The sequence below is a fragment of the Heloderma suspectum genome, chromosome 5 (genome assembly GCF_057233095.1).
Source record: "Heloderma suspectum isolate Gila_16-S chromosome 5, 16-S_ref, whole genome shotgun sequence".
NCBI lineage: Eukaryota > Metazoa > Chordata > Lepidosauria > Squamata > Helodermatidae > Heloderma > Heloderma suspectum.
The window spans coordinates 7,389,975-7,417,131 of record NC_139462.1 but is presented as its reverse complement, the minus strand read 5'-3'; the positions used below and the strand labels follow the sequence as shown (position 1 = coordinate 7,417,131).

The 27,157-nt window shown below is 48.2% G+C and overlaps 1 protein-coding gene across 1 annotated transcript in view; it reads right to left on the bottom strand.

The window, feature by feature from the left end:
* Positions 1-27,157, bottom strand: part of ADAM33 (ADAM metallopeptidase domain 33) — a 106,108-nt gene that overhangs the window by 6,502 nt on the left and 72,449 nt on the right. The window contains exons 12-21 of the mRNA XM_084855302.1: positions 21,225-21,402; positions 19,406-19,495; positions 17,350-17,545; positions 10,965-11,073; positions 9,003-9,207; positions 7,390-7,467; positions 6,125-6,233; positions 4,734-4,875; positions 2,739-2,853; positions 957-1,208 (exon numbers count right to left, since the gene is read on the bottom strand). Coding sequence (XP_084711428.1) covers positions 957-1,208; positions 2,739-2,853; positions 4,734-4,875; positions 6,125-6,233; positions 7,390-7,467; positions 9,003-9,207; positions 10,965-11,073; positions 17,350-17,545; positions 19,406-19,495; positions 21,225-21,402 — 1,474 coding nt within the window. The remainder of the gene's footprint in view (positions 1-956; positions 1,209-2,738; positions 2,854-4,733; positions 4,876-6,124; positions 6,234-7,389; positions 7,468-9,002; positions 9,208-10,964; positions 11,074-17,349; positions 17,546-19,405; positions 19,496-21,224; positions 21,403-27,157) is intronic.

Here is a 27,157-nt window from a genome sequence, read left to right as displayed (position 1 = left end):
TGTCTATAGCCTCACTCATTTCTCCCGCAGTCCAACTGGCAGATGTGTGGGAGGTGAAGCCTTGAAGTATCAGGGGGAGGGGAGGGGACCTGTTGCAGGGGGTGTTTGAAACTGAAGCTCCCAGCGGTCAGGATCAAGCATATCACGTCCTGCATCACCAGCACTGCTTCCACTGGAAGCCTGATTGACTGAGCTCTGTAGTTCAAGGTCATCATCCAGGCTGCAGTACCAACCTGCCTGAGCATTCCATCGGCTGAGCCCCAAGGGCCAATCTCTGTCCACTGGGCCCTACAAAGCCCTGGATTCAGAGGCTGCTTCTCAGTCTGAGCAAGTTGACTCTGGCATGAGAAAACTGTGTAAACCCATGCTCCGTTTCCCCCGTTGCACCTTTGGATCTCGACGCCTGCCTAGCTTTCAGAATATGCCTGCCTCTGGCAGGGATCTACAAGAATTTCATTTCAGTTTGCAAATCACTCAGAAATACCCTGTTCACAACCTTGAAAGTGAAAGAGAATGCATGTTCTCTGAAAATGTTCGCAAATTCCTGAACTTGTATTTGTATTCGGAAAATGTGCACTTTAAAAAATGCACACATGTTTTAAAAGCACACTTTAAAAACTTCGTATTTTCATGCTTTAATCAGTGGAGGAAAAGTGCACATTTTTGAAAAACGGTCACTCTCTTTTGTTACCTGCTTTTTCAGTTTGTCCGAACAGGAAAAGTGCACATTTTGAATGGGAAACATTCAAAATGTGCACTTTTCCTGTTCAGACAAACTGAAAAAGCAGGTAACAAAAGAGAACGGGGGGTGGGGGTGAGCTCAACTGAGCTTTGAAGTGAAGTTTGGAGAATTCTGGTGAGCTCAGTCCTCCAGTATTCCTCCTAGGCGCCCCAAACTGACTATCTGAAGCCTGAGCCTTGCTGAGGCCTGACAGGGAGTGATGAGCAAAACTCACCAATGGGATCCGGACAGGGCTGATGGGAAGAGGCTTCTTTGGCGGAGGCAGTTTGGTTTGTGCACCAAATGTTGGTTTGGTAGGAATGGCGGGAGCTTTGCTGAAAGGCAGTGGTGGCGGCCTGGAGGGCTTGAGGTCTTTCTGAAGAGGCACAGCTGGGCTAGGTGCAGGACGGAGAGGACGGACAATGTTGACGGGATGGGAGGCACTTTGAAGAGGGTTTGGTTTAAGTGGGGAAATGCTCCTTGTTGCCTGAAGACAGAACAGAGGGAGGATTAAGGGGGCATTTCCCCACCACCACCACCAAAAAACGGAAATAGTATTTTCCTCAAAGTCTGTAAACGAAACAGAAAACATTAATTTGGTGCCTCAGGCCAATCTAATCCTTTGAGGACTGTTCTCCCCCTTTTCTCCTTTAACACCTGGCAGCTGATTCACATGGTCATATTGTACACAGCGACAGCTACCCAGGGTGATCTTTTCACTGGATGTTGGCATCTTCTGCTCTAGCTTGTTTCTAGCCACCTTTGTAAGATTTTTTCCCCTCAAGATATAGCAAGTCATATGACTTAGATACATGACAGGTAATTCACAGGACCTATTCACAAACGCCACAATTCGTGGTGTTATTATATAAAAATGGTTATGTAAATTATTACTTTGTTTTAACCTGAATAACAAAGTGCTTTCATATTTTAAGCAGTTACACTATCACCCCAAGAAGGTCACCTTCCTATATCAGAGACCACCTGAAGGAAGAACTATTGTGCAAGTCCCCACCCTAGAATTTCTAGAGATCTAGGACTTATTTCCATTGTCAGCTCTTCTGTGATACTAATTTAGGGGTGGGCAACTTTCGGCCCTCACAGCCTACAACTCCCATCAGTTCTATCCAGCACAGCCAATGGTGAGGGATCATGGGAATTTTAGGACAAAACATCTGTAGGGCCATAGGTTCCCCACTCTTGCACTAATTCTTTACTTCACATCCGTCTCTTGTTTGTTTACATGTTAAAGGGGTTAATCAAGAGGGCACAGAGAGCTGTGAAGAAAAAAGACCCTGGTGAATTTGGAGCCTTATGCTAATTCCCACCACATCACTGACATGCCAAGGTTTATAGACTGGAGAATTTGTCAGAAGCACCCGGTGACCTAAGAATATTTTCAGGCTTGAGGAGGGTTGTCTGAAAGATGCAGTCACCTTGCTGAAGCTAAGCAGTGCCTGGAAGCAAGACGTGATTCCACAGAAGAAAGGCAAGACAGAAGTATGATGAACAAATTAATGAATAAAGCGAGTAAAGGTGTGGGGCTAAAGGACAGTGGATGCCCTGCCGATGTAAATAAGCACTGTTCATTCAGGGTATGAGACTTCTCATCTACACCTACGAGGATTATGCTGATGTTCTGACAAATGCGTGCATACAAGGAGACTGATCATGCTTACAGGCTTTGACTCTCCCCATCCCTGCACATTCTGAAAGAGCCTGCATGCATATAAATCCTGCCTTTTCCAGGGTCCCTGATTGCACATGCCATTTGCTTGCACATGGATGCTTTCTGAACTAATGCTGAATGCAGATAGGGGACAAGAACAAAATGGGTTGGCATCAAAGCTTTGCACCCTACAAGCATTTCTTATCAAGTCTGTAATCTAGGGTGGGAGTTGCTGGGTCAGGATGGAAAGGAAAAAGAGGAGAGCCTGCGCACAGAGTCTGCCAACCAACCATCCATTTGCCATAAGGTTAGAATTTGTTCGTGTCAAGATTTGATGAGCCTACTTACTTGGCTGGAACTTCTGCCTACAGCTTTACTGGAGGAGAAGGAGGCTGAAATATCCTGCAAAGTGAAGGCGGAGTTAGAGTGCCCCTGGGTCATCTTCTGATGGAGAGTTCCGTTCCTGCCAGGGAACACAAATGGGAACACAACAAGCCAGGGAAATTAAAGGCTGGCACATATGAAGGCCGCTTCCAGATCTATAGATGGCACATCTGAGTTTAAAAATTGACTGGAGGGCAGTAAAGGGAGAGGGTATTGGAGAAGATAACCCACTGTGTCTGTTCTTACTCTTGAGTGCATAACTACACTGCAAACTCATTTTCTACCAGTTTCACTCCTATGGCTTCTCCCAAAGAATCTCAGGAAATAAAGTTTGGTGAGAACACAGATTAATCTCAGTTAGAAGTCTTTAGCCCCCCTCAAGGCACTTCAGCAACTTCAGGGTTGTCTAAGGAGAGGGAGTGGACTATTAAACCAGTTGGAGTGTGTGGTGTAGATATGCCTTGATTCTAAGCATAAAAGGTCATTTTACTCAGGTCCCCTTGGGGGGTTCAGGTGTTGGGGATAGATGGCTTACAAGGGAGCCATGGAGTGGAATGGAACAGGAGTAAAACTTTGGTTCACAAGCAGGCCTGTCTTCCCTTGAGGGCAGAAAATTCTCACTGCCTGGAGTCTAAGGTGCAGAATAAGACAGTTATGCTGACAAAGCTGTGAGCAAGCCATGGAACAACAACAGACCAGTGTGAGAAGTTACAAGGTTTGCTACTCCCTGTGGCTAGTGGCCTCAATGGGTCCCGAGTATTCCCCAGTATCCAGATAAGGCTTAAAGTTACATTAACCCCATAAAAAAGGAAAACCAGTCTCTGCAGATGTTTGCACCCATCTTGTCATTTGCCAATCCAGAATCAAATTCTAGTTGAAGCAATTGGGGAGAAGGACAAAGGCCAGTCAGAAGGCAGGGAAATGTAGGAGTCTCACTGGATCAAAACGCAACTGTCCTTCAGTACCGAAGCTCACTCTGCTCCTCTGTTCTCACTTAATTTTACCTTTCTGCTCAGCTTCCATTTGTAAGATTGTTGCTTGTTTGGGGGCCTTTGGGGTAGTATCCAACGGTGCCATTCCAGAAACTCAAATATCGCTAACGGAACTCTGTCGAATCTTTCCACTGCACAAGTGGTTGCACATTACTTTTGCACAAGCACTTGTGCATTACCTAATGCGCAAACATAATGCGCAGCCGTTTTCTTTCTGTATTTTCATGTCCACATTTTCCCCATGCAATCATTCGATGGGTCTACCTCTCCATTTTTACACAGTTCTCATATCTCACTGCTTAGTCTGCATGCTTTTATCACTTGTCACTGAATAAATCCTTCAGATTTATTTCCTGACTTTGGTCCTTTCTGGTTATCACCACTAGCTCACTGGCACAAGCTCAACAGAGCTAATATTTGAATGTATTTTCAGCTTGGGCTTTTCCCATAATCCTTCCAGATGCAACTATTGCTCATCCAGCTACGACTAGTCTCCACTCTGATTTAGCACTGTGGGAGGTGAGACAGCCAAACATGATCACAAGCAGCAGCCAAACACGTATCCGTTTCATTGCATGGAAAAGTATACTCTCTATGCACTGGGAAAACAGTGGCCAATTGCAGCTTCCCTGAACTACCACACGTGGTGCAGGGACCCAACCTTTGGGGCCTGTGGCCACATTTGGAAATTTGAGACACTGTCGTGGGCACCACTACAAAATGTCTGCCATGGGGACAATGGCAAGCCGCCTTGAGTTCCTTGCGAGAGGGAGAAAGGCGGGGAATAAATGCAATAAATAAATAAATAAATAAATGGGGACCTGCCGAGTCACACAAAAAAGTAACTTCCCCAATAAACTGAATATAAAGCAGAGGTTGGGTCTGATGGCCAAATGTCAGACCACATATTCAAGCCCACATAGCACACACACACAAAATCAGTTCAACAGAATGAACCCCGGCTCACCTGTATGTCTCATGGCTCTTCCTTAAGCGTTTGAGCCACTTATTGAGGACTGAGCTCTCCTTTCTGTAGCAGACTACGAGAGCTAAAATTAGCACGATCAACAAGGAAACAGCCACCAAAATTATCACGATGGTGTCGGGATCTGTGGGAAGATGCACAGAGCAGGAGAGGCTTGTGACAGAAAGAGCAGGAGAGGCTTGTGAGGCGTGTGCAACTGCAGACGTAGGAATGGTGAAAATCTGGTTGGGGCTGCCCAAACAATCCAGTTTGAATTAGGGCTCTGAATTAGGGGCGCTGTGGGCGCCTGATTAGGTCCGGGAGTCTGGCAAACTCCTCCCTGCCCACACCCTTGAGCTGTGCCCATCCAGCCTCTGCCCCCATTCGACAGCCCCCACCGACATTCGCTGAGCCACCAGCACTCACCCAGGACCCGTCCTCAAGTGCTGCGATCGCCATTTTGCCAAAAAAACACAAATGGCAATTGCGAATATGGCACATCTAGTCATACGCAAAATGGCGCCATGGCGCCATTTTGCATACAACTAGATGAGTGCATATTCACAATCACCATTTTTTCACAAAATGGTGATCATGGTGCTCAAGGACAGGTCCTGGGTGAGTGTGGGCAGCTCAGTGAGCAGTGGGGAGGTCAAGCTTGGGTCTGGGGGCACATGAGCTGGGGCAGGGGATGGGTGGGCACCTAGAGAACCCAGAAGGGGAGCGCTTGTCCATCCTTACTCGGAATATGGAGGTTCTGCTTGAAAGGCATCCACTAACTTAAAAATACAGGTATGGAAACATACTTAGTGGGAGATGCAAGTGGACAACGCTCCCAGCTGAGTGACCTCCCAACATTACAGAAAAGACATGGGTCGCTCCATATTGGAAATACAGAGGTCCATCTCTTTATAGTTATATGGGATATATTTAAGCTATACATATTCATATTTATATGTAGGACATAAACATAGCAGAAGCCAAAAACCATTCCACCATTCCAGCAGGTTGGTATGTTTTACATCCATATGTACTAGCCAAAATTAATGTAATAATTCATTCTCTCACTGTAGCCTTGTACAAGGAATTGCTAGCTATAATTGTACTATGTTTAAATATTTCATGTTTCATTCTTAAGGAGGAGCTGCATGAAACTGGAATGTGCTCTGTCTGTCTGTCTGTCTTTCTTTCATAGATTTATATACCACTGACCATATTTAGAAATATCTCTAAGCAGTTTACAAGAAAATTACATACATTAAAACACATTATGATATACATTAAAGTACAATTAAAATATATAATAATTGCTAAAACATTTATAAAGAAGTTGGTTCAGCAGGAGAGCCCTCAGTCACTCAGGCATGAGCATGTCACCCCCCACTAGAACTCACTGTCATGTTGTACTGGGCCACTGTCCACGCTGCCTCCCAGTCCCGGCTTCTCACAGAATGGAGGAGCCCATCCTGCGTCACAGTGGCAGTTCCGATTGCTATTGCAAACCTAGAAGAGTTGGAGATCATTTGTGGTGAGGCAGGAGCTCGACGCATGGAAACACAGTTTGCAGACACTGAAGAATAAACACTTAGGATGCAAACACAATCCCTTATGGATCAAACAGAATTATTTCTTGGCTAAGCAAAAAATATTTTCACAAGTGATGCCTAAATCACATGGGGGGGTCCCCCCTTCATTTTCCACAGCTGTGACTTGAATGCAAAATCTTCGTTGGCTGGACTGTGCGTTGTGTTTGAAGATGTCTCTCCCGCACTTCCTATCCACCACTGCAGCGTTCGCAAGTCATACATCTCAGACTCAAAATTACGTCTCGGACTCAAAGCCACATCTCAGTCATGTCGCTTATGAACACCCCGAACTTGGCTTAACTCAGGGTGCTAGAGTGTAAACTTTATAGAACAAATATGGAGGGGAAAGAAGAAAAATAACCTCTGAAAATTTCTCTCTGATTTGCCGGCTTGTATTAATGAGACAGCCTGGCGTGCTATGGTCCATGGGGTCACGAAGAGTCGGACACAACTTGAACAACAACAATTAATGTTAGGAAACGTTTCCTGAACAGCTTTTTTATATACTGTTGTTTACTTTTATGTGCCACCTGGATTTGACATGTATTAGACAGTGAAAGCTGGCAAGCACATGCAAATGGGGTAGGCTGGTGGCCTATTCTCAAACACCTTGAATTCATTCAGGCATCATGTCAGGCAGTTTCTAGGCAGCCACAACATTCTTTCTTCCCTTTCCAAGGAACCAGTAAACCACCAAGAAAAAGCTTTTCCCTCAAGACCGACAGATGGGTGCTGGCTTGCTGGGAGAGTCTGCTAGGATGGCCACTAGGCACGTTGGCTCATGTCTCTTGGATTCCATTTTGAACCCTAGATGGTGTACTGGAAATAAGGGATCTCTTCTGAATGCTTAAGTATACAACTCCATCATTCGGAGATGGCCTTGCAGGGGGTTGCCCCCAAAGGCACTTGCAAAAGGGATGATGTGGTTTGCATGTCTGACCACCACAGTCGGCATCCATACTAGCGTTGCCCTATTACTGGAGTAAACGGGGCACCTATGAGATAAACTAGCCTTTCCAGTACTATCCACTGCTCTAAACTGGGCACAGCTCCAGAAAAAAGCTAGCACTTACCCCACGCCCGTGGCATTTGGAGAGGCATTTGTCCAGTTCAAAAAACGAGGCATTCAGGCATTGCTGATCCTTGCACACCTGCAATTAGAATTACCTCCACATCAGGTAGGGTCATAATGACTAGGATGCTTGAGGAATTTGACCTTTGTGATTTCCAGTGTGAGCTGACCTGACTGATCCACACCTCCCAGACTAATGTGTGGATCAGAACGCAGTCAGCCTTTTGGTTTTGCATTTCTTTCAGTGCAGTTCTTGGTTCAAAAAATGTACAAAGATGCATCTTTTAGGATAAAATGTGTTTAGAACATATTTTATTTCAGATAAAATACATTTATACATGTGCACTTTGAGACAAAATATGTTCAAAATACATAATGAAATACAAATCAGGCAGATTTAAAAAATAATCATCTGCATATTAATGCAGAGACAGGACAGAACGGATTTCTGATTCTGGGTTTTACTTACAAACAGCCAGGAGGCTAAAGGAGCTATCCAGCTGCTGTACCCTATCCCCCCAAAGGGCCCAGCACCTTGGATAGCTCCTTTAAAGTCCTGGCTGGCTGTAAGTAAAACCCAGACTGGAATCTCTGCCCCACTGAAATCGGATCCACCAGTCTCCCCTGAAATGAACACATGCAAAACTGACATGGATCGGAGACAGACTGATATGTCCATCCCAACAGCTCCCCCCCGCCCCGCCCCCGCTTCCACCATACCCCTGCAGAATATGGCCTGCCCATGTGTTCTCTCCATCTAGATCCCTCCGGCAGCCAAGAAGAAGCATTCGGCACTAGCTGACACTTCCAGGCCAGTTTCAAAGGCGCGGAGACCATGTTGCAATAATCGAACAATGGTTACCAGGACATGAATGCAGCCTTAGTGCAACATACGAAGCTGGCTTATACTGAGTCACACCGTTGTTCCACCTAGCCCAGTGTTGTCGACACTGACTGGCAGCAGCGGCTGTCCAGGGTTTCAGGCAGGATTCTTTCCTAGCTTTACCTGGAGATGCCGGGGATTGAACCTGGGACCACCTGCATGCAAAGCAGGTTCTCTTTACACCCAGCCCACACCTCTTCACCACTAGAGGTCCTGTTCATCCCTATTCAATCCTTGGGATTTTCACTAGCTCCTAGCCAGACCATTCCAAGCTTCTTCTTTTTGCAACCATGAGGACTAGAACCTCACTGCTTTCAACCAAATGAAAGCTGAGATGCTCAGGGTATGAAATCCCATTCCAGACACCAATGGTTGAACAGCATCTATTTGATGCTCTGGCAAGAGGACAGGCAGATATCTTAGAGGTGGGCAGGCTACAGGCAGACAGGACATGCCGGATTGGCTCTCCGGTGTCACCTGACTTCCCAGGCCAGGAGGATTATGGGTTGTTATGCGAGTCTCCGAGCTGGACTTGCCTGCAGTTCCCCTCTCCAGTCAGTTGCTCTGTAGGAACAGGTGGTAGAGAGACAGTTGTCGATCCCCATGGCACCTGATACGGGTGAGGGGACTACACGCTTCCCTTTTGATATTGCATGATAAAATGTATACTCTGGAAATGTAACTGGATACCTTTACCATTCATCCCAGGTTGGCTCTGGAAGGGTACTCACCATTCCCTCTCTGCACTTGGTCCCTGTCATCACCAGCCCCGGGTCAGACATGTCCCCCTCGTCGTCCTTGGTTGCATAGACCAGCGTCCCTCGGCACTTTACCTCCCGCCCATTAAACCGGATCGTGGTGTCCATGGAGACGGTGTTGGTCCCTTTGGGTTTTGCAGCTGAGCTCTGGCACTGGATCTTACCACACTTGGCATCTCTGGAAGAAATGACAGAATCAGAGCTGGCACAGGACCCAAAAGCCATCCCAGTCTGACCTGCACAGATCTTTACAACAATGAGGACTAGAACCTCACTGCTTTCAATCAGTTGAACACAGATTGACCTGCACGAGCTGGAACTTCATGGGCCATCAGCTGAGAGGAGGTGTGCTGCAGAGAGTTGCTTGTAGAGCAGAAGGACTGAGGTGACTCAGCCAAACCACAGACTATGGAAGACACCGAGGCCAAACAGACCTGCTTGAAAATAGCTTCCCCCATCCCACCCCAATGTTTTGCAAAGAGTTAATCCCTAAGCAAGAGCAAAACTCACCCACTGAATCATCCCATGTGTAAACAAGGCAATGCTCATCGATCATGTGCCATGAACCTAGTTGGGCATGTGCCCAGGTCGCCCAAAACCTTGCCTCTGGAAGAGGCAACTCCTGACCACTCAAAGGAGGGGAGTTGATAATGGCCTGGAATTCTTTGTTTGTGCAACTGCTGAGAGAAGGTCTGGGAAGTGCACTGAACACTCAATATTTATTTGTTTGTTTGTTTGTTTATTCGTTTCATTTCATTTCATTTCTAAACCGCCCAATAGCCGAAGCTCTCTGGGCGGTACACAAAAATTAAAGGAAATGCTAGCCGATACCATTACCAGTCACGCAAACACGGAACTGATTGCAGGGGAATGAGCTTATCTACAGAGTCAAAAGGGGAAACATTTGCACAGGGATGTATAGCCCTTCCCTCAATCGCAGCTGCCGCCCAGCTGCTAACTAGGATCAGGCAGGGGGACGTATCTCGCCAGTGTTTACACAGCTGCACTCGCTGCCGGTCCATTTCCAGGAACAATTCTGAGTGCTGGCTCTTGCCTTTAAAGCCCTGCATGGCTTGGGACTGGCGCACCTGAAGGACTGCCTGTCTCCACAGGCCTGTGCAACACGATCACCTCTGTAGACCCTTCTCCAGCTTCCCCCACCATCAGAGCTGTGGCAGGCGGCAAACAGCAAAGGGGCCTTCTCCACGGGGGTGACCCATTTCTGGAACACTCCCCCCCACCCCCAAACACAGGGAGAGGTTGGCCTGGCACTTCCTATCATGTCACTTCTGTGCTTGCAGAAGACCTCCCACTTTTTCTAGAACAGCCTCCTCCCGCCTAGCACCCTCCAGATGTTTTGGGGTACAACTCCGTGTTCCAGATGTTTGGAGTACAACTTCCAGAATCCCTGGCCCAGCATCCCAGATGTTTTGGACTGCAAGTCCCAGCATTCCTGGCCACTGGCCCAGAATGCTGGGAGTTGTACACCAAAACGTATGGAGGGCACCAGGTTGAGGCAGGCTGTCCTAGGCTTTTTAAATGTAATGCTTTACCCTGGTTGCTGGCTTTATGCAGCTCTTTTTATCTGCTGCTTTTAGATCTTATTCTTCTATTGTATGATTGTATTTTTATTTCCTTTTATTCTGAAAGCTGCTCTGAGAAAACATTTTTTTTAAGGATGGGGAACGTATCAGATTGGGCTGGATGGGATTAGAATGCTGGTAACCAGGCTTAATATGGGAACAGAGGGAGCTATCGGGATAGCCTCCTCGACACCAGCCTTCCCATTGGCCATGCTGGCTGAGGATGATGAGAGTTGTAGTCCAACACCTCTGGAGGGTGCCAGGTGGGGGAGGGCTGCTCTCGGTCCAGGGAATAAGCCCGGGGCCAGCGCGTTACAAGCGCCTGCCTCATTTCCTCCGCAGCAGCACCCACCTCCAAGAACACTTCACGTACTGGCCGTGCCTGTCCCTGCCACAATTGCCGTACATGTCGCCAGCCCTGTTGACGTCCTGGAAGCAGGCATCGGGAGCCGGCGAGGCACCTGCGGGGCAAAGGCAGCAAAGCAGAGTTGGAGGAAACAGGGCTCAAGCACACTTAGGGCGCAATCCTAGGCAGGCTTGGACCGGAAAAAGTCCTACAGCTCCCAGCATTCCCCAGCCAGCATGATTGGGGAATGCACGGCTGCCTGGGGAATGCTGGGAACTGGAGGACATGTTTCTGTCCAAACCTGCATAGGATTGTGCCCTTCATCACCCAGAGATCTCCCCCCCGCCACCTCTCTCTCCCAGCTCCAGCCCCCAGGGCTGGTGTCAAGGGTAGGAATCGTGGGGCACCTGCCGAGGGCCCGCACCGCAGCAGGGGCCCACTGGCAAGGGCCCCCTGGAGTTGCTCGTCTTCTCCACTGTGGCAACCTCCCCGTTCACCTGCCTCTCATTCTGGCCCAGGCCAAGAAGGAGCGGGAGACGCCGCTGCCTACTTGCTTGCTGGCTCTGTGCCTGTCAGGCAGGCAAGGGACAGCAATGAGAAGGAAAAGCAGCAGCAGCAGCAGCAATTGCAGCTGGTGACAATGAGGGTGAGAAGGTGGGCTCACTGAAGGTGGGGCCCATTACGGAGGCATTGCCAAAGGGCCCTCCAAAGCCTCGAGTCAGCACTGTCCACTCGCACTCTCTTTACATTATGTCACACGCTTGCGTGACCAAGGAACAGAATTCAGGCATGGGGGCTGTGTAGTTAGGAGGCTGGATTCACAAGAGCTTGGGTGACCCGGGCCATAGATCAACAGCCCTCAGCCCCACAGAATCCCTCTGCTTCTCTTGTATGTGAACATTTGGCCAAAGAGAAAGCACTGCAGCTAGGAACAACTACTGTGGGGATGGCAAAAGCTGCCCCCCTCTCGGGACACTGGCCTGGCTCTCACAGGGGATGCAGTGCATCACTGTACATTGAGCCGATGCTGCCTGGCCTGGGGCTCACCGCGGGCATCCCACAATTTATTTTTATTTATTTATTTCATTTCTATACCACCCAATAGCTGAAGCTCTCTGAGCGGTTCATAAAAATTAAAACCAAAGAGCACACAATAAAACAATACAAAATATATAAAACATTAAAACCACAATATAACAACACTATCACAATAAAACCTAGCAGTAGTGCAGGGGTTTAAAATACAGATTTAAAACAGCGAAGCTAAAAATCTAGAAAGCTAAAAAGCTGAAATGCCTGGGAAAATAAAAAGGTCTTCACCTGGCGCTGAAAGGAATACAATGTAGGTGGCCAGGAGAACCTCACTAGGGAGCTCATTCCATAGCCAGGGTGCCACAGCAGAAAAAGCCCTCCTCCTAGTAGCCATACACCTCACTTCCTTCGGCAGGTGCTCACAGAGAAGGACCTCTGAGGATGATCTTAAGGTCCGGGCAGGCACATATGGGAGGAGGCGATCCTTCAGGTAACCTGGCCCCAAGCCGTTAAGGCCTTTGAATGTTAATACCACCACTTTGAATCGGGCCCGGAAATGGACTGGCAGCCAGTGCAGCTGGAAAAGTACTAGCGTAGTATGAGCTCATTGGCCAGTCCCTGTTAACAGTCTTGCTGCCCTATTTTGGACCAGCTGAAGTTTCCAGACTATTTTCAAAGGCAGCCGCACATTTAACGCATTGCAGTAACCCAGACGAGAAGTTATCAGAGCATGGATAACTGAAGCTAGGTTATCTCTGTCCAGATAAGGGCGTAGTTGGTATACTAGCCTAAGCTGATAAAAAGTGCTCCATGCCACTGAGTTCACCTGTGCCTCAGGTGACACAGGAGTTCTGGATCCAAGAGCGCCCCCAAACTACGAACGTGATCCTTTAGCAGGAGTGCAACCCCCTCCAGAACAGGTTGAATATCAGCTAGCCGGGCAGACGAACCACCCACTAACAGTACCTCCGTCTTGTCTGGATTGAGTTTCAGTTTATTGGCCCTCATCCAGTCCATTACCGTGCCCAGGCACTGATTCAGAACAGCCACTGCCTCACCTGGTTTTGATGAAAAAGAGAGGTAGAGCTGGGTGTCATCTGCATATTGATGAAACCTCAGCCCACACCTCCGGATAACCTCCCCCAGCGGTTTCATGTAGATGTTAAACAGCATAGGGGATAAAATAGAGCCCTGTGGAACCCCATGGCACAATTGCCATGGCACAGAGCAATAATCCTCCAGCACCACCTTCTGGAATCGGCCATCCAAGTAGGAGCGGAACCACTGCAGTGCAGTGCCTCCAGCTCCCAACCCAGACAACCTATCCAGAAGGATACCATGGTCGATGGTATCGAAAGCCGCTGAGAGGTCCAGGAGAATCAACAGGGCTGCACTCCCTCTGTCCCTCTCCCGGCAGAGGACATCCCATAGGGCGACCAAGGCAGTTTCCATTCCACAACCAGGCCTGAAGACCAACTGAAATGGATCTAGATAATCCCTTTCATTCAACAGTGCCTGGAGCTGTCCTGCAACCACCCGTTCAAGCACCTTGCCCAGGAAGGGGATGTTGGCCACTGGCCTATAATTGTTAACATCCTCCGGGTCCAGGTTAGGCCTTTTCAGGAGTGGTCTGATTACCGCCTCTTTTAAAGAGGCTGGCACCACTCCCTCTCTCAAGGAGGAATTTACAGCCTCCTGGACCCAGCTGAACATCCCCTCCTTATTTGATTTAATAAGCCATGAAGGGCAAGGGTCAAGCACACAAGTGCCTTCTAATCCCCTTTGCCTTCTCTGCTTTTAAAGCCATCTTAGACAGGGACCACCTCCACATCCCGTGGCAGGGAATTTCATAAGTTAATAATGCATGGTATGAAGATGGACTTTCTTTGGTCTGCCCTGGACCAATTGCCCACCTATTTCATTGGCTGATCTTATGTCCTAGGATTATGAGAGCACGGGACATTTTTCTCTATTTACTTTTTCCACCCCATTGATCATTTTATCAGCCTCTTGCGCAACATTCTCCAACCTGGTGTCTTCCTGATGTGCTAGACTACAACTCCAGTGCTGGCTGCGGGATGCTAGGAGTTGTAGTCTAACACATTTGGAGGGCACCAGATTGGAGAAGGGTGCTCTAGCATGGCCCAGCAGAGTCATCTTTTTTTCTAAACTAAAAAGCCTTCAGTATTTAGTCTTTCCTTCTAGGGGAGGTGCTTTGACCACGCTGATCATTCTAGGAGCCCTTTTGAGTGCCTTTTCCAGTTCTAAGATATCCCTTTCGAGAGAGGTGCTTAAGCGTTTGAATGGGGAACAAGAGCCTCATCTACACGGCACCACTTTCACCCTTCACTCCATCGCAACTGCGCAACATTGCAGCTGCAGATTAGCTTCTGCTGCGATACACGTGTGATTTACTGCAGACTTCCCCAACAGGAAACTCCGCTGTGCCCTTTTTTTACCCTTATATTTTAAGTGCAGCTGCGCGGGCATGTGAGCGTGGGGGTGCGACACTTCAGGTTTTAGTGGCTGTTTTGTATTGTAGGGGTTCTGTTGTGTCTGTCCATCCCTCGTTAGGTAAAATGTGGGTGATCTGTGCTCCTTCATTTCCACACCAACTGTTTGGTAGTTCCCCAGCCCAAGACTCTCGCGATGGTTCGCACTCGCCAAGGCGTGAGAGGTACGTGCCTACTCATCACTCCGAAACTGGAGTGGCTGGAGCGAAGTTGCTCCCCTGAGCCTCCAGCCCTTCGGCACTGATTCCAAAGCAGCCAAACGGTATGCAAAGTGGCTAACCATAAAATGCAGATGCTATTGTGAATTTGGGGCTCTCACATTTAGCCACATGCATCCTGCTTAGTCATTCCTGACTTGCTTGGATGCTGCCTGTTGCTAACCAACTTAAAATAAAACAAAACACCCCATCCTCCAAAAAGTATCACATTCTGTGATTAATATAACCCATCCACATCCTCCTCAGCAAGACTCTATGATGCAAATTTACCACATCTTGGCCCACCCAGAGGGTTTGAAGTAGTGATGTACGAAAGTCACTTACCTGGTCCCGCAGCTTGCTTTGCGGTGGTGGGGAGGCGCTTTAGTTCTCCCCCAGAAGTTGAGGCCGGGGGGAGGCGCCCCGCCTCGCCCGGCCGAAATTCAGGCCGGGGAGAAGCGCCCCGTCTCCCCGGCCGCGAAATAAAAAAGTGAATAAAAAACACACACACACACACCCGTGATAGGCTACGTAACGATTAACGTAGCCTATCACGGCTAGATTTCCAAAGTCAGCCGTGATAGGCTATGTTAATCGTTACATAGCCTATCACGGGTGACTTTGAAAAAAAAAAAGCGTGTACGCAAATGGCGGCGCCCATGGAAATCTAGCCGTAATAGGCTACGTTAATCGTTACGTAGCCTATCACGGGTGTGGTTGTTGTTTTTTTTCATTCACTTTGTAATGGCGGCGGCGGCAGCCGGTCGGAAGACCGGCCGCCGCCCCCGCCCCTGCCAAAGCGCCGCCAAAGCGCCGCTGAAACGCCGCCGGGACCCGCCGCCGAGAGGGACATCCGAGGGAGGTAAGTCCCATCCCGGGTGGGGGGGCGGAGAATTTCACCAACAATTTCGGGGGGCCGAATACATTGGCATTCAGCCTCCCTGGGATTCGTGGAGAAATTCACTGCCATCCCTAGTTTGAAGGGCTTTTTTGGCAAGATCAACATTATGCCACCCAAACTGCAGTACCTAAACTGTTGAGAAAATGGTGCTTATAAAAGGAGGATCATGTAACCATGTGAATGAAAATACTTTCACAGTAAAAACCCTCAAAGATCTGGCTGATCATAGACTCATAGAAGAGTAGGGTTGGAAGGGGCCTATAAGACCATCAAGTCCAACCCCCTACTCAAGGCAGGAATCCAAGTCAGTTCCAGCTTCTCTGTGCATCATGGCCGCCCTTGGCTCCCCGGTGTACATCACCCCCACCCCACTCCCTGTCTGCAAACAGCACTTCCTGTGAGGTTTCTTCTCCCAACCCCACTTCCTCCTAGGTGCTCCACTCCCTGTCTCCTCCACCCCTCTTTCCCTTTGGCCTCATCCCTCTGCCCAGTCTTTCCTCAGGTCTCTGCTGCTCAGCTCAATGTGTGGCTTCTCCCGTCCTTCACTCACGCTAGCTCTAGCTTCCCTGCCCTTTAGCTACCCTATCTACTGGACTTCAAACCATTCCATCTTCCCAGCCCTCCACCCCTCTGCCAGCTTATGCAGCTTTCCCTGTGCCTGTGTTTTCCCCCACAAGTGTTTTCCCCCAGCCAAACTAACTTTTCTTCCACTTCCTTCTTGGAAATGCTCCACCTGTCAACACTCTGTTGCTGACATCTCTTCCCAGAACGGCTGGAATATTTGTGAACATTCTATAATTTGGTGGCAACTCAGCCAATGACCGGACATCTGACAAGGAACAGCCAATCATGTATATAGACACACACATGCACACACACATGGACCAAAACAGATGTGACATGGGAGATTAAAAAAAAAAAGTTTAAACGGCTACAGGGGGCTCTAATTTTCATCACAGCAGAAGAGGTAGATACCAGAATTAGTCTAATCCCCTTTTAAACCCTTTTTCTCATTTAAATCCCCCCCCCCAGCTATTAGCTGCTATTAGCTCCACTGGGGAAAATATACAGGTGGCATGCCAGATGGAGGTAAGATGAGGGGTGCAAGAGGCCTATACAGTTATGAGTGATGGTGAGAAGGAAATGTTATTAGTCTCCCAAAATGTGACGCCATTAACAGACGCAGCAGACTGAAAACATGGCTACATGGTGGGGGAAAGGCTGTAGCTCAATAGCAAAGCAGATGCTTTACAATGCAGAAGGTACCAGGTTCGATCCCCAGCATTTCCAGGTTGGGCTGGAAAAGACCCCTGCCCTGAGACCCTGAAGAGCCATTGCTGCCAGCCAGTGTTAATCAGCCCCCCACAACCCCCTCCAGATGTGTTGGACTACAACTCCCAGAATCCCCCAGCCAGCTATGGGAGTTGTAGTCCAGCACATCTGGAGGGCACCAGGTTGGGGGAGGCTGGTGTAGAAAATACTGAGCTAGACAGACCAATCGTCTGATTCAGCCTAAGGAAGTTTCCCACGCTGATGGCCGTCAGAGTAAAAAGCTTAAAAGGGTTAGCAAAGAAGGCAGTCAGCAGCTTCCAAACTCGGTGGAAGAGGTGAGTGAACGTCACCCTTTCGTCCCCTGCTTGCAAAACTCCAGGAGGCCTTTCTCGGCTCTGAGCCAGCTCCACGGACCTTTGATCTAATCTACTGGAGAGAGGACACCGAAAACGAGCGGGCGGGAAGGCGGCACTCACCTGGCCCCCACAGCTGGACGCATTGCTGATGGTGGGTCATGCACATGCCATTGCTGCAGTACGCTTCCCCGCGGGAGCACAGGGAGCCATCCAGCAAGTACACGTTGGTGGGGCAGTACGGCGATGCCCCGGTGCAGTACTCCGGGAGGTCACACGATCCAGCCGGTTCTCGGCACATCGTCCCGGCATTCTTTAGCTGCAGATGCCACAAGAGGGAAACAGATACAGAGGCATTTCTGTCTGGACTGGGAGGGTGAAGGAGGAGAAGGGACTGGTTTGCATGCTGAAGGTCCAGTCCCTGGCGGCATCTCCAGGTTGGGCTGGGAAAGAACCCTTGTCTGAAACGCTGGAGAGCCGCTGCCAGTCAGTGTCAACAATACCAAAGGTCTGACCCGGTGTAAGGCAGCTTCCTATAAGGGAGCAATCCTAGGGCCACTAGACACTGTCTACAGGGCCACAGGATTTTTCAGTTTTGGGGAAGCAAGGCTGCAGCCAGGGCTCTGAACACGGTTCCCAGAAACCACGCTCCCTGCCCCCTTCCTTGCCCCATCATAGCCAGCATGGTTCTCTCCAAGCCAGCTACATCTCCCCACTCAAAAATGGAGTACAGAAATGGCAAAAAGGGGACAGTCCAGGGGGCAGGGAGGGGAGGAGACCATGGCAGCAGCTTTACGCAGTTTCCTACGCGCTGCACAGCCTCCTTCCCTCCCTCTCCCTGAAGCTGCAGCTAGATAGCCGAAATTGGCCATCAAGACGAAAATGCAGGACAGCCGGAGGACAGAGTCAAGGATCACCTCCGTGCTACGGCTGCCCTGCATTGAATACTCAGCAGCCTCCAACTTCGGAGGCTGCCAACTATCTCAACAGGACTGCATTTTATATGTATGTATGTATGTATGCATGCATGCATACTGGTCTTAAGACCAACTGTTCCTGCAAAGCATAAGGTTTGGGGATTGGGAGAATCCAGCACTAGGACCTTATTCTCTACATTACTTGCCTCTGGACAGGGAGAGGCTGAGACACTGACCTCTTCTATCCAACCTCTGAGAACATATGAAGAAGAAGCAATTGGCTTGTGTATTTTTTAAGATGAGTTTTTTCTTGCTTTCCCTACATCCATTTATCTTTCACTTGTGAGCCCACTGATGAGAACTGAAACTGGTGTTACCCACCCTGAGCCTCAGCAGTAGAGCAGGCTACTCACATGTATTTATTTATTTATTTAAAATATTTTTAGGCTGCCGTTCTGGACAGAGTCATCTCAAGACAGCAAAGAACAATATAAACCCAGAATTGCAATAATGCAACAAAGCTTTCACATCTCAAAAAACCAAGATCGATCAGCAATACTTTAAAATACGATAGAGGTGGCACAAAACAATTTTCACAAACCAACAGCAATACACCAGCAGCGAGCCTTAGAAAAGAAGGAAACAGAACAGAACAGAATATGACTGGCAGAACCCATCCGAACCCAACCCAAAATTAGGAATTCACAAAACAAAATTCTGTGACTGGAGGGGAAACCTAAAATGTTTTTGATGTTATAATTGCAGGGGGGTTCAGAAATGTATTTTAAAACTCAAATTGTGCGCCAAGATACAGCCTCGCCCCTCATAACTGAAATTGATTCGCAAATATCTGCAGCCTGAGATGCAGGCGGAGCCTTTGCTTTGCATGCAGAACATCCCAGGCTGAATCCTGGCATCTCCAGCTAAAGACTCTCAGGAAGCAGGATTAGGGAAGATCTCTGTCTGCTTGAGACCCAGGAGAATCTCTGCCGATCACAGCTGGGCCATTGGTCTGAACTCACTACAAGGTAGCTTCAAATGTGTATATATCTCCATATGATGTATTCTGCTTCAAAGATCTCAGCTGACCAAAAAGTGACGGGCTGGCCTATGACTTGGACATATTTAACCAACTCTGCATGGATCGGAAGGATGTGCTGATGAACCATCGCTAAGCAGAGTGTTTGTCCTGCAGGCGTGCTGCTTTGTATTCTCTCCGCGACACCCGGGCTACAACATTAGCCTGAGAGGACTCAGATTACCTGGCAGCTCTTACAACAGTCCCCGTGGGCACACTGAGCGCCGGCCTTCAGTGTGCAGTTCTGCGCGTTGCAGCAAGGGTTCTTGCACTCCTGAAAAGAGAGCGGGGTGGGGGGCAGACCATGATTATCACTCGGCTTCTCCTCTTAAAGCACACACCTCCGTTGCCCAGGCTCGCCACTTTTCTGAGAGCCAGCATGGTATAGTGGCAAGAATGTTGGGCTAGGATCTGGGAGATCCGGGTTCCAGTCCCCACTTGGCCATGGAAGCTCACTGGGTGACTTTGGGCCAGCCACAGACTCTCAGCCCAATCCACCTCACAGGGTTGTTGTTGTGAGGATAAAATGGAGAGGAGGATCATGTAAGCCGCCTTGGGTTCCTTGCAAGAGGAAAAAAGGCGGGGTATAAATGCAATAAATAAATAAATAAATAAAGTTTCCTCCCAACATCTCTGGCCCTGTACCTGTCTCTGCTGCTTTGGCTGAGAGAGAAAGAGGGTTGCCATGTCTCCTGAGGCTCAGCTTAGAGGGAAGTAGCACCAGTACTTTTTTATTAGCAGGGATGCTGACATCGTCTCCCATCCCCCGCAGACTTCCCTGTTCCTCTGAGCTTAGCCACAATCCTCACAGTAGTGGGGGGGGGGGGTAATTTTCCCAAGAACATATTGTTCCCTGTTGTAATGCACAGTATTTGGGGGGGGGGTGAGTGGTGGAGGTGAAAGCTGCTAGAATGGGTGTGTTGATAAGGATCAACACAGCTTGCCTGCATTTTCGGACCCTACTTGGATGTGTGGCTATGGGACTGTCCTGATGAGCGTCTGCACTTCAAAACTGACCACCACACCACAGCCTGAGGCTGTGATTGATAGGGGCAGAGCCTGGGAACTGGGGGGGTATTTATTCCTGGCAGATCAGGAGGTGGAGCCAGGTGGGACGGGGCAAAGCCTGGTGGGGGCAGAAGATGCCAGTGCAAGTTGCAGGATCAGGTAGAAGGAGAAGGGAACGGCCTTTGCCAAATTTATTCTGTATTTATTATAAGCATTTTATACCACCTTTCAGTCATACTCCCAGTGTGGTTTTCAAAACGGATAAAATTATTTTGTAAATACAAAAAAATACAAAAATATAATATAAATAAAAAATAACATCAACTAAAAGCCATAATATTATGAAAGCAGCATAGAACAGCTAAATTGCATCTAAAATGCTCAGGAAAACAAAAAGATCTTTGCCTGGCAACAAAAGGACAATATTAATTGCTGTGAACTGCCCTGAGAGCTCCAGCTATTGGGCTACATAGCAATGAAATACATACATACATACATACATACATACATACATACATACAGTAGGCACCAGGCAAACATCTCTGGGGAGAGTGTTCCACAACTGGGACACCACCACCTAGAAGGCCCTCTCTCAGGGAGCCCTGCCCCCTGATGTCACATGGTCCCTCTGCTTGACATCAGTGCAAATGCACAGCGTAAATGTCTGTAGCAAGGCGGCCTTTGAGCTGTGCAACAAAAGTGTTATAAAACCACACACAAATGGTACTCCTAAGCTTGAGTGCTTGATTTTTTGCTCCGCCTTTTTACCATCAGACTCCATTGCCAAGATTTGCCCCTCTTCCTTTTCAGTCATTAGACTCTGCCCCCTTCCTTGCCAAGCCCCACTCCTAACCCACTAGGCACCGCCCATGCGATCGCAGTCGCTGCCTTGTGTCTGAGGGTCTGAACTTCAGGAGAGCTGGCATCCTTCGCAGGCAGTTTTCAGCCCCAGCACCTCTTGATTCAGAAATCCACCCACAGGAAAGCATCCTTACCTCCGTCTCCCCACAGTCACACTCCTCCCCGTCCTCCAGGAATCCATTGCCACATTTCTTGCCCACCACCAGATCCTTGGTGTTGGGCATGTTAAAAAGGCACATGCCGCCCCCCCTCTGGAAGTAGCTCTCCAGTTGCCTCCGGCTGCAGGAGCTGAACACTTTGGGGAAGGGGTGGCTGAGGACAAAGACAAAGAGGAGAAAGTCAAACAGAGGCTATTCTTAGAGCTGGAAGAGGATGTAGCACACATCTGGCCAACACGTAAAATTCAAATGCAGAATTGTCAAATTTTGAATGGTTTCAAAATTATAATTACAATATTCCTCCTTATCGTTCTGCACGTATATTCTGATACATCCCCTGCCCATGACCGTTGCTCATCCAGCTCCGCAGTCATCATCCATCCAAAGGTCTCCTACTGAGTTTAAAAAGTCTGCCCTTTCTCCCTCGCTGCCCTGTGTGCTTGGAACTACTGGGGTACCTGCACGATGCCACCCCTGACTTCCTTCAAATCCCTCTTCAAAACCCACCTTTTCTGTGAAGCCTTTGGCACAACTCCCTAGTTCCCATCCCCTCCTGCCATTCACCCTAAGTGTAGCCCTATTCAGGCACTATCTAAAACAACTTATTTGAACATACAAGCAGGGATGGAGCCACGCTGAACAGTCCTGCCCCCCATATCACACACTTCACATAGTCCCTTCACTTGATGTCTGCTCATACATTGTGAACGTCTCTAGTGAGGGGGCCTTCAAGCGTACTGCTGCAGGGCTCCAGCTTGCATAAAAGCCTCCACACATACAGCATTCATGCAGACATCACCATGGGGACTCCATGGTGTATGTGACTGAGGGGAGATAGGATAGCGCTCTTCAAGTACTTGAACGGCTGTCACAGAGAGGAAGGCCAGGATCTCTTCTCCATCATCCCAGAGTGCAGGACATGGAATAATGGGCTCAAGTCCCAGGAAGCCAGGTTCCGGCTGAACATCAGGAAAAACTTCCTGACTGTTAGAGCAATACGACAGTGGAACCAACTACCCAGGGAGGTGGTGGGCTCTCCCACACTGGAGGCATTCAAGACAAGGCTGGACAGCCATCTGTTGGGGATGCTCTGACTTGGATTCCTGCACGAAGCAGGGGGTTGGACTCGATGGTCTTATAGGCCCCTTCCAACCCTACTATTCTACGATTCTATGATATCGGGGGACAGGACTACTGGAAGTGGCCCCATCCCACATGTTCATGTAAGTACCTTTAGATAACACTCATGGCCCTGTTCAGGCTTAAAGGAGGTAAGTTAAACTCTCAGCACGACTGGGAACCCTGGGCAGGCCGGCACACCTGGAGATGCAGGGAGCAAGGCCAGTGTGCACAGCCCAGACTCTCTACACCCTTTAGGCCCTCACAAGTTTCCCTGAATGCCTGAACAGGACTTACGTGCAGCCTCCTCCTCCCCTTCGTCTGCTGTTGCTCTTGCGTTGAAGTTTAGACATGCACACTGATGGCACAGTATGAATTTTTAAAAACAGAATCTATGCAATTTTATTTGGCCCCTGGTGGCTCTTCCTAAATTTGATGAAGCCATGGTAAAAAGTTTCTCCACGCTTGTAAGGAAAAGAAAAGTTCTCAAGTTGTAAGGTTGCATCTCTGTTTTGGATTTTGAATGCAACAGCTAGACAACACTGGACATGTATACATGTTTATGTGACTCTTTGCCCATGAGCATAGAAGTTCCACAGCTGGGAAGTCCCATCAATGTTATAAGCCTGGCCACTCCTAATAGGATCCGGTTGGCAGGACAATGTACTTCCAGGCTACAGACCATTCTCTGGAGAACAAAATAATTACCCAGATATGCATTTGCTGTAGGACTGAATTTCTGTTCTGCATTCGTCATAGTCATTTCCTGTTATCTTGTGTTTTCTATCTTATCTGAGCACTCTGAGAACCTTGTTACATTGTAATACTGAAGAACACTGAAGTGGAACATGGCCTGGTACAAACCAACAGTCCATATGTATTAGTATTATCTTTTTGGATTGGTAGCAGTGGTGCAGCTACATAGCTTTAGACCAACTGTGATTTAAAATTAAGATATATTTACCCAGCCTGTGCAATTTCACATTTTAAACTCACTTAAATCATAGCACCATCATGACTACAGAAATGAAATGGAGCTTGCTCCTGCTACCCTGGTTTACTTGGGAATGAGCACCATTTTGTTGTAGAAAACAATAATATATATTTTTAAAGTAAAACTAATGACATGAGCATCTGCAGCCATGTACATGACTACCTGGCTGCCCACCCATTAACTCTGAAATGTGGGTTTTTTTATTCAGAAGAAGGGATGCTGTGGTGACCAGCCCAGGTGGTGACACTGGGCCTATTTGCTGCTGCTGCCATCATCTGCCACTTTCTTTGTGGTTACCTGGGGGCCTGCTAAGCTGAGGGGCCCTGGCCTTTGCCCCTGAGGTCCAGCCCTTGCTTCACCTTGGACTGGTAGTAGCACTGAGTCCAAGGACTCAGCCAGAGAGGGCTTTCTCAGCCATGCTGCCAGAAATCCTTTTACCTGGAGATGCCACAGAGCTATAGGCTCTCGCCCAGCACGGGTTGCATGTGAAGCTGCCTTATACCATAGGGTGGCCATGTGCCCTCTTTTACAGAGGACAGTCCTACATTTGAAGGGCTGCCAGAAGACTGTTTTGAAGGCGTCCTGTATCTGAAGGGCTCTCCTGTCCAATTCCAGTATAAAGATCAAGAATCCACAGGAGGAAGAGCTGCCGGGCCTTGAAGTTGCCCATCAACAGCACCTAGGTAGCAGCCTGAGCAAGGCACACAGCTCACCTGGGTCACAGTACTATGGTAAGGTGATTGTATTTCTATTTAAATTATAATAATTCGTTCTAAATTTGCATCTATACATATAAATTAGCATGTATAAATTTTATGCAAATAGGTGTCTTGTCCTTTTTGGCGAGGCACGTCCTCTTTTTTGGCTCATCCAGTCCATTAATGGTTCCTAGACTTAATTCCTCAGTATGATTTGCTTCCATACCCTGCATTTACTTGACTATTCTTGGAATACAAACCCACCTCCTTCGTATTTTTCTTTCCCCTCAACAATGGCCGTTTTGTGCATCACTGATCCTGCTGCTGCTGGAGCTGGAGACACCAACTCCCCCACCCATTATATATTTACACACACACAAACCTTGCCTTTCCTAAGGCTTCCTAGCTGGGAGAAAGGCTCCACTGTTCCTGCAGGCCCCTGTCAATGCATCTAACAGATGAGAACCATTGGCCTGAGGCACATGCCTCGCTTTTAAGAGCAGACTCCAAATGGCACGCTCCAGTCCTCATTTGGCCTGCCTCTTTTTCCCCCCTCTCACTTTTTCTTGCGTGTCTTTCTTTTAACAACTTCTCCTTGCTACTGTACAGCTGTCTCCATCTTGGCTTCCTTGCAACTTAAAGAAAGCTGGCTTTAATTTACAGCTGCTGATGTTTTCCCCCAGGGCTCTGTGTTACATGGCCTGGAAAGCAGGGGTTCGGGGCGGGGCAGTGAAAGAAAAAGAAGACTTCTCACCCTGCGAACTAAAAGAACAAGCCAAGGTAGTTGTATCAGGAACTGGTTTGGATGTAAAAGGGTTTCTATGCCCATGCCTGCATCCTGCGGTTTTGCATTACCCCTTTTTAAAAGAAGTTAAGGGACATTTATTTTCTTCTGAAGGAGAGGGCACTTTATGAAGACCTTAAGCTCAGAGCAGCTATCCTGCCTTTACATCACATAAGGGAGCTGCTATTTGGTGCAGCTTCCCCACTATCTAAAATCAGCTTACATTAAAAATACACACACACACACCAAGATGGTAGCCCTTGAATATGAGGATCGAGAGCAGGAGCTACACTGGATTTCAGTGGTGCAGTCTTCCATGCCACACATATCTTTTGGTCACTATCCCATAATTTGCAGAACGGAAAACAATATGCTGAAAGCAAATATATGAATTTTTTTATTTTTTCATTTTTTTATTAAATTTCTTAATCGCCCATCTGGCCGGTCACCTGGCCACTCTGGGCGATGTACAATGGTACAATTTAAAATAGTAAAATTATACATTAAAACATTATTTAAAAATACCCTAACCCACCCCCAAATGCCTGCCTGAATAACCAAGTTTTCAGTGCATGGCGGAAGCTCATTAAAGAGGGGGCTTGGCGGAGTTCCCTAGGAGGGAGTTCCACAGAGTGGGGGCCACCACAGAGAAGGCCCTCTCCCTCATCCTCACCAGCCTAGCTGTCCTGGCTGATGGGGCAGAGAGAAGGCCATCCGAGGCTGATCTTGTTAAGCGGCCTGTCTGGTGTTGCCGGAGGTGCTCCTTGAGATAGGCTGGGCAGGAACCGCATAGGGGTTTAAAGGTAACCAACACCTTTTAACCAACACCTTGAATTTGGCCCGGAAAACAACTGGTGTTGTTTGCCTAGTGCATGAGGTACGTGATTTATCTTTTCTCAATAGAGATTTTTTTTCTTTTTTGAAGCAGAGGGTATAATAGTTATATTCTCATGTTAGTTTTGCTTTTTTTATACAGAAGTACAGGTTGAGCAGGTATCCCAGAGGTGCAGCAGCAAGCCTGCAGGCTGCAACGGTTCTACATCATCATCAGATCAGGTCCTCAAAATGCCAACCAGCAAAGACACATGACTTCTGTCAAAATGTTCATGCTTCTTGACAACCTGTCACCATTTCATTGCCTCCATACTACCAGCTCTGAACACAACGAGGAATATTCATATCCGCTTGGCAAGCAGGAAATTTGGGGGAATTTGAGGGCAGTTATGCTTCTTTTGAAGGCTGCTATCTGCATCTGATTTTCTGGCACTTACTACATTTTTATTCCACCCTTCCTCCAAAGAACTCGTGGAGGGGGGGGCATATATAGCACCCCCTCCACAATTTTATATTCTCTGAAGTAAGTTAGGGTGAGAGAATAACTGGTCCAAGGTCCCCCAGTTAGCTTCATGGCTGAGTGGAGAGTTGAACCCTAAACTCTGACACTCTAACCACTAACTACATCAAGCGGCTCTGTATTTGGGTTTCTAGCAATTGACTGCAATCTTTCTGTCAGCCTCTAGTCAACTAGGATTATGGGGATGATGAGGATTTTTCTCAGATTATCAAACTTCAAGAAGAAATCAACTGTTCCCACAAATTATGCATTAGGCTCATCTCAAAATTATTCTTGCTCCAAGGTTCACCATCATATGAACATAAAAGCATCCCTGTTCAACCAGGTCTTCTAATTCAGTATCCAGTTTCCAACACTGGCCATCCTGATAAACCCAGGAAATCCATTAGAAGGGCATAAAAGTGACAGCCTGTCCCTGTTGTTTGTCCTAATTGTCTGTTATTCAGAGGTAGACTTCCTTGGAACCTGGAGGATCCATTTAGTTCCATCTGTCTTCAAGGGAAAATAAAGGATCCTGGTTTCAACCCTCAGAGCTTATGCTGGGCTTCTGAGGGTGCTTCCAGGTAAATGACTCCTATCATAGGAACATGAAAAGCTGCCTTATACTGAGTCAGATCCTTGATCCATCTAGCCCAGGACTGTCAACACTGACCGGCAGCAATGGGGTTTCAGGCCATGTTCTTTCCTAGCCCTGCCGGGAGAAGGTGGGTATTGAACCGAAACTCTCCCCATGACCTGAGTTCGATCCCAGCGGAAGCCGGATCTCGGATAGCCGGCTCAGGTCGACTCAGCCCTCCATCCTTCTGAGGTTGGTAAAATGAGTACCCAGCTTGCTGGGGAAAAGATAGTCATGACTGGGGAAGGCAATGGCAAACCACCCCGTATAGTCTGCCATGAAAACGCCAGCGAAAGCAGGTGTCCCCCTAGAGGTCAGTAGTGACCCGGTGCTTGCACAGGAGG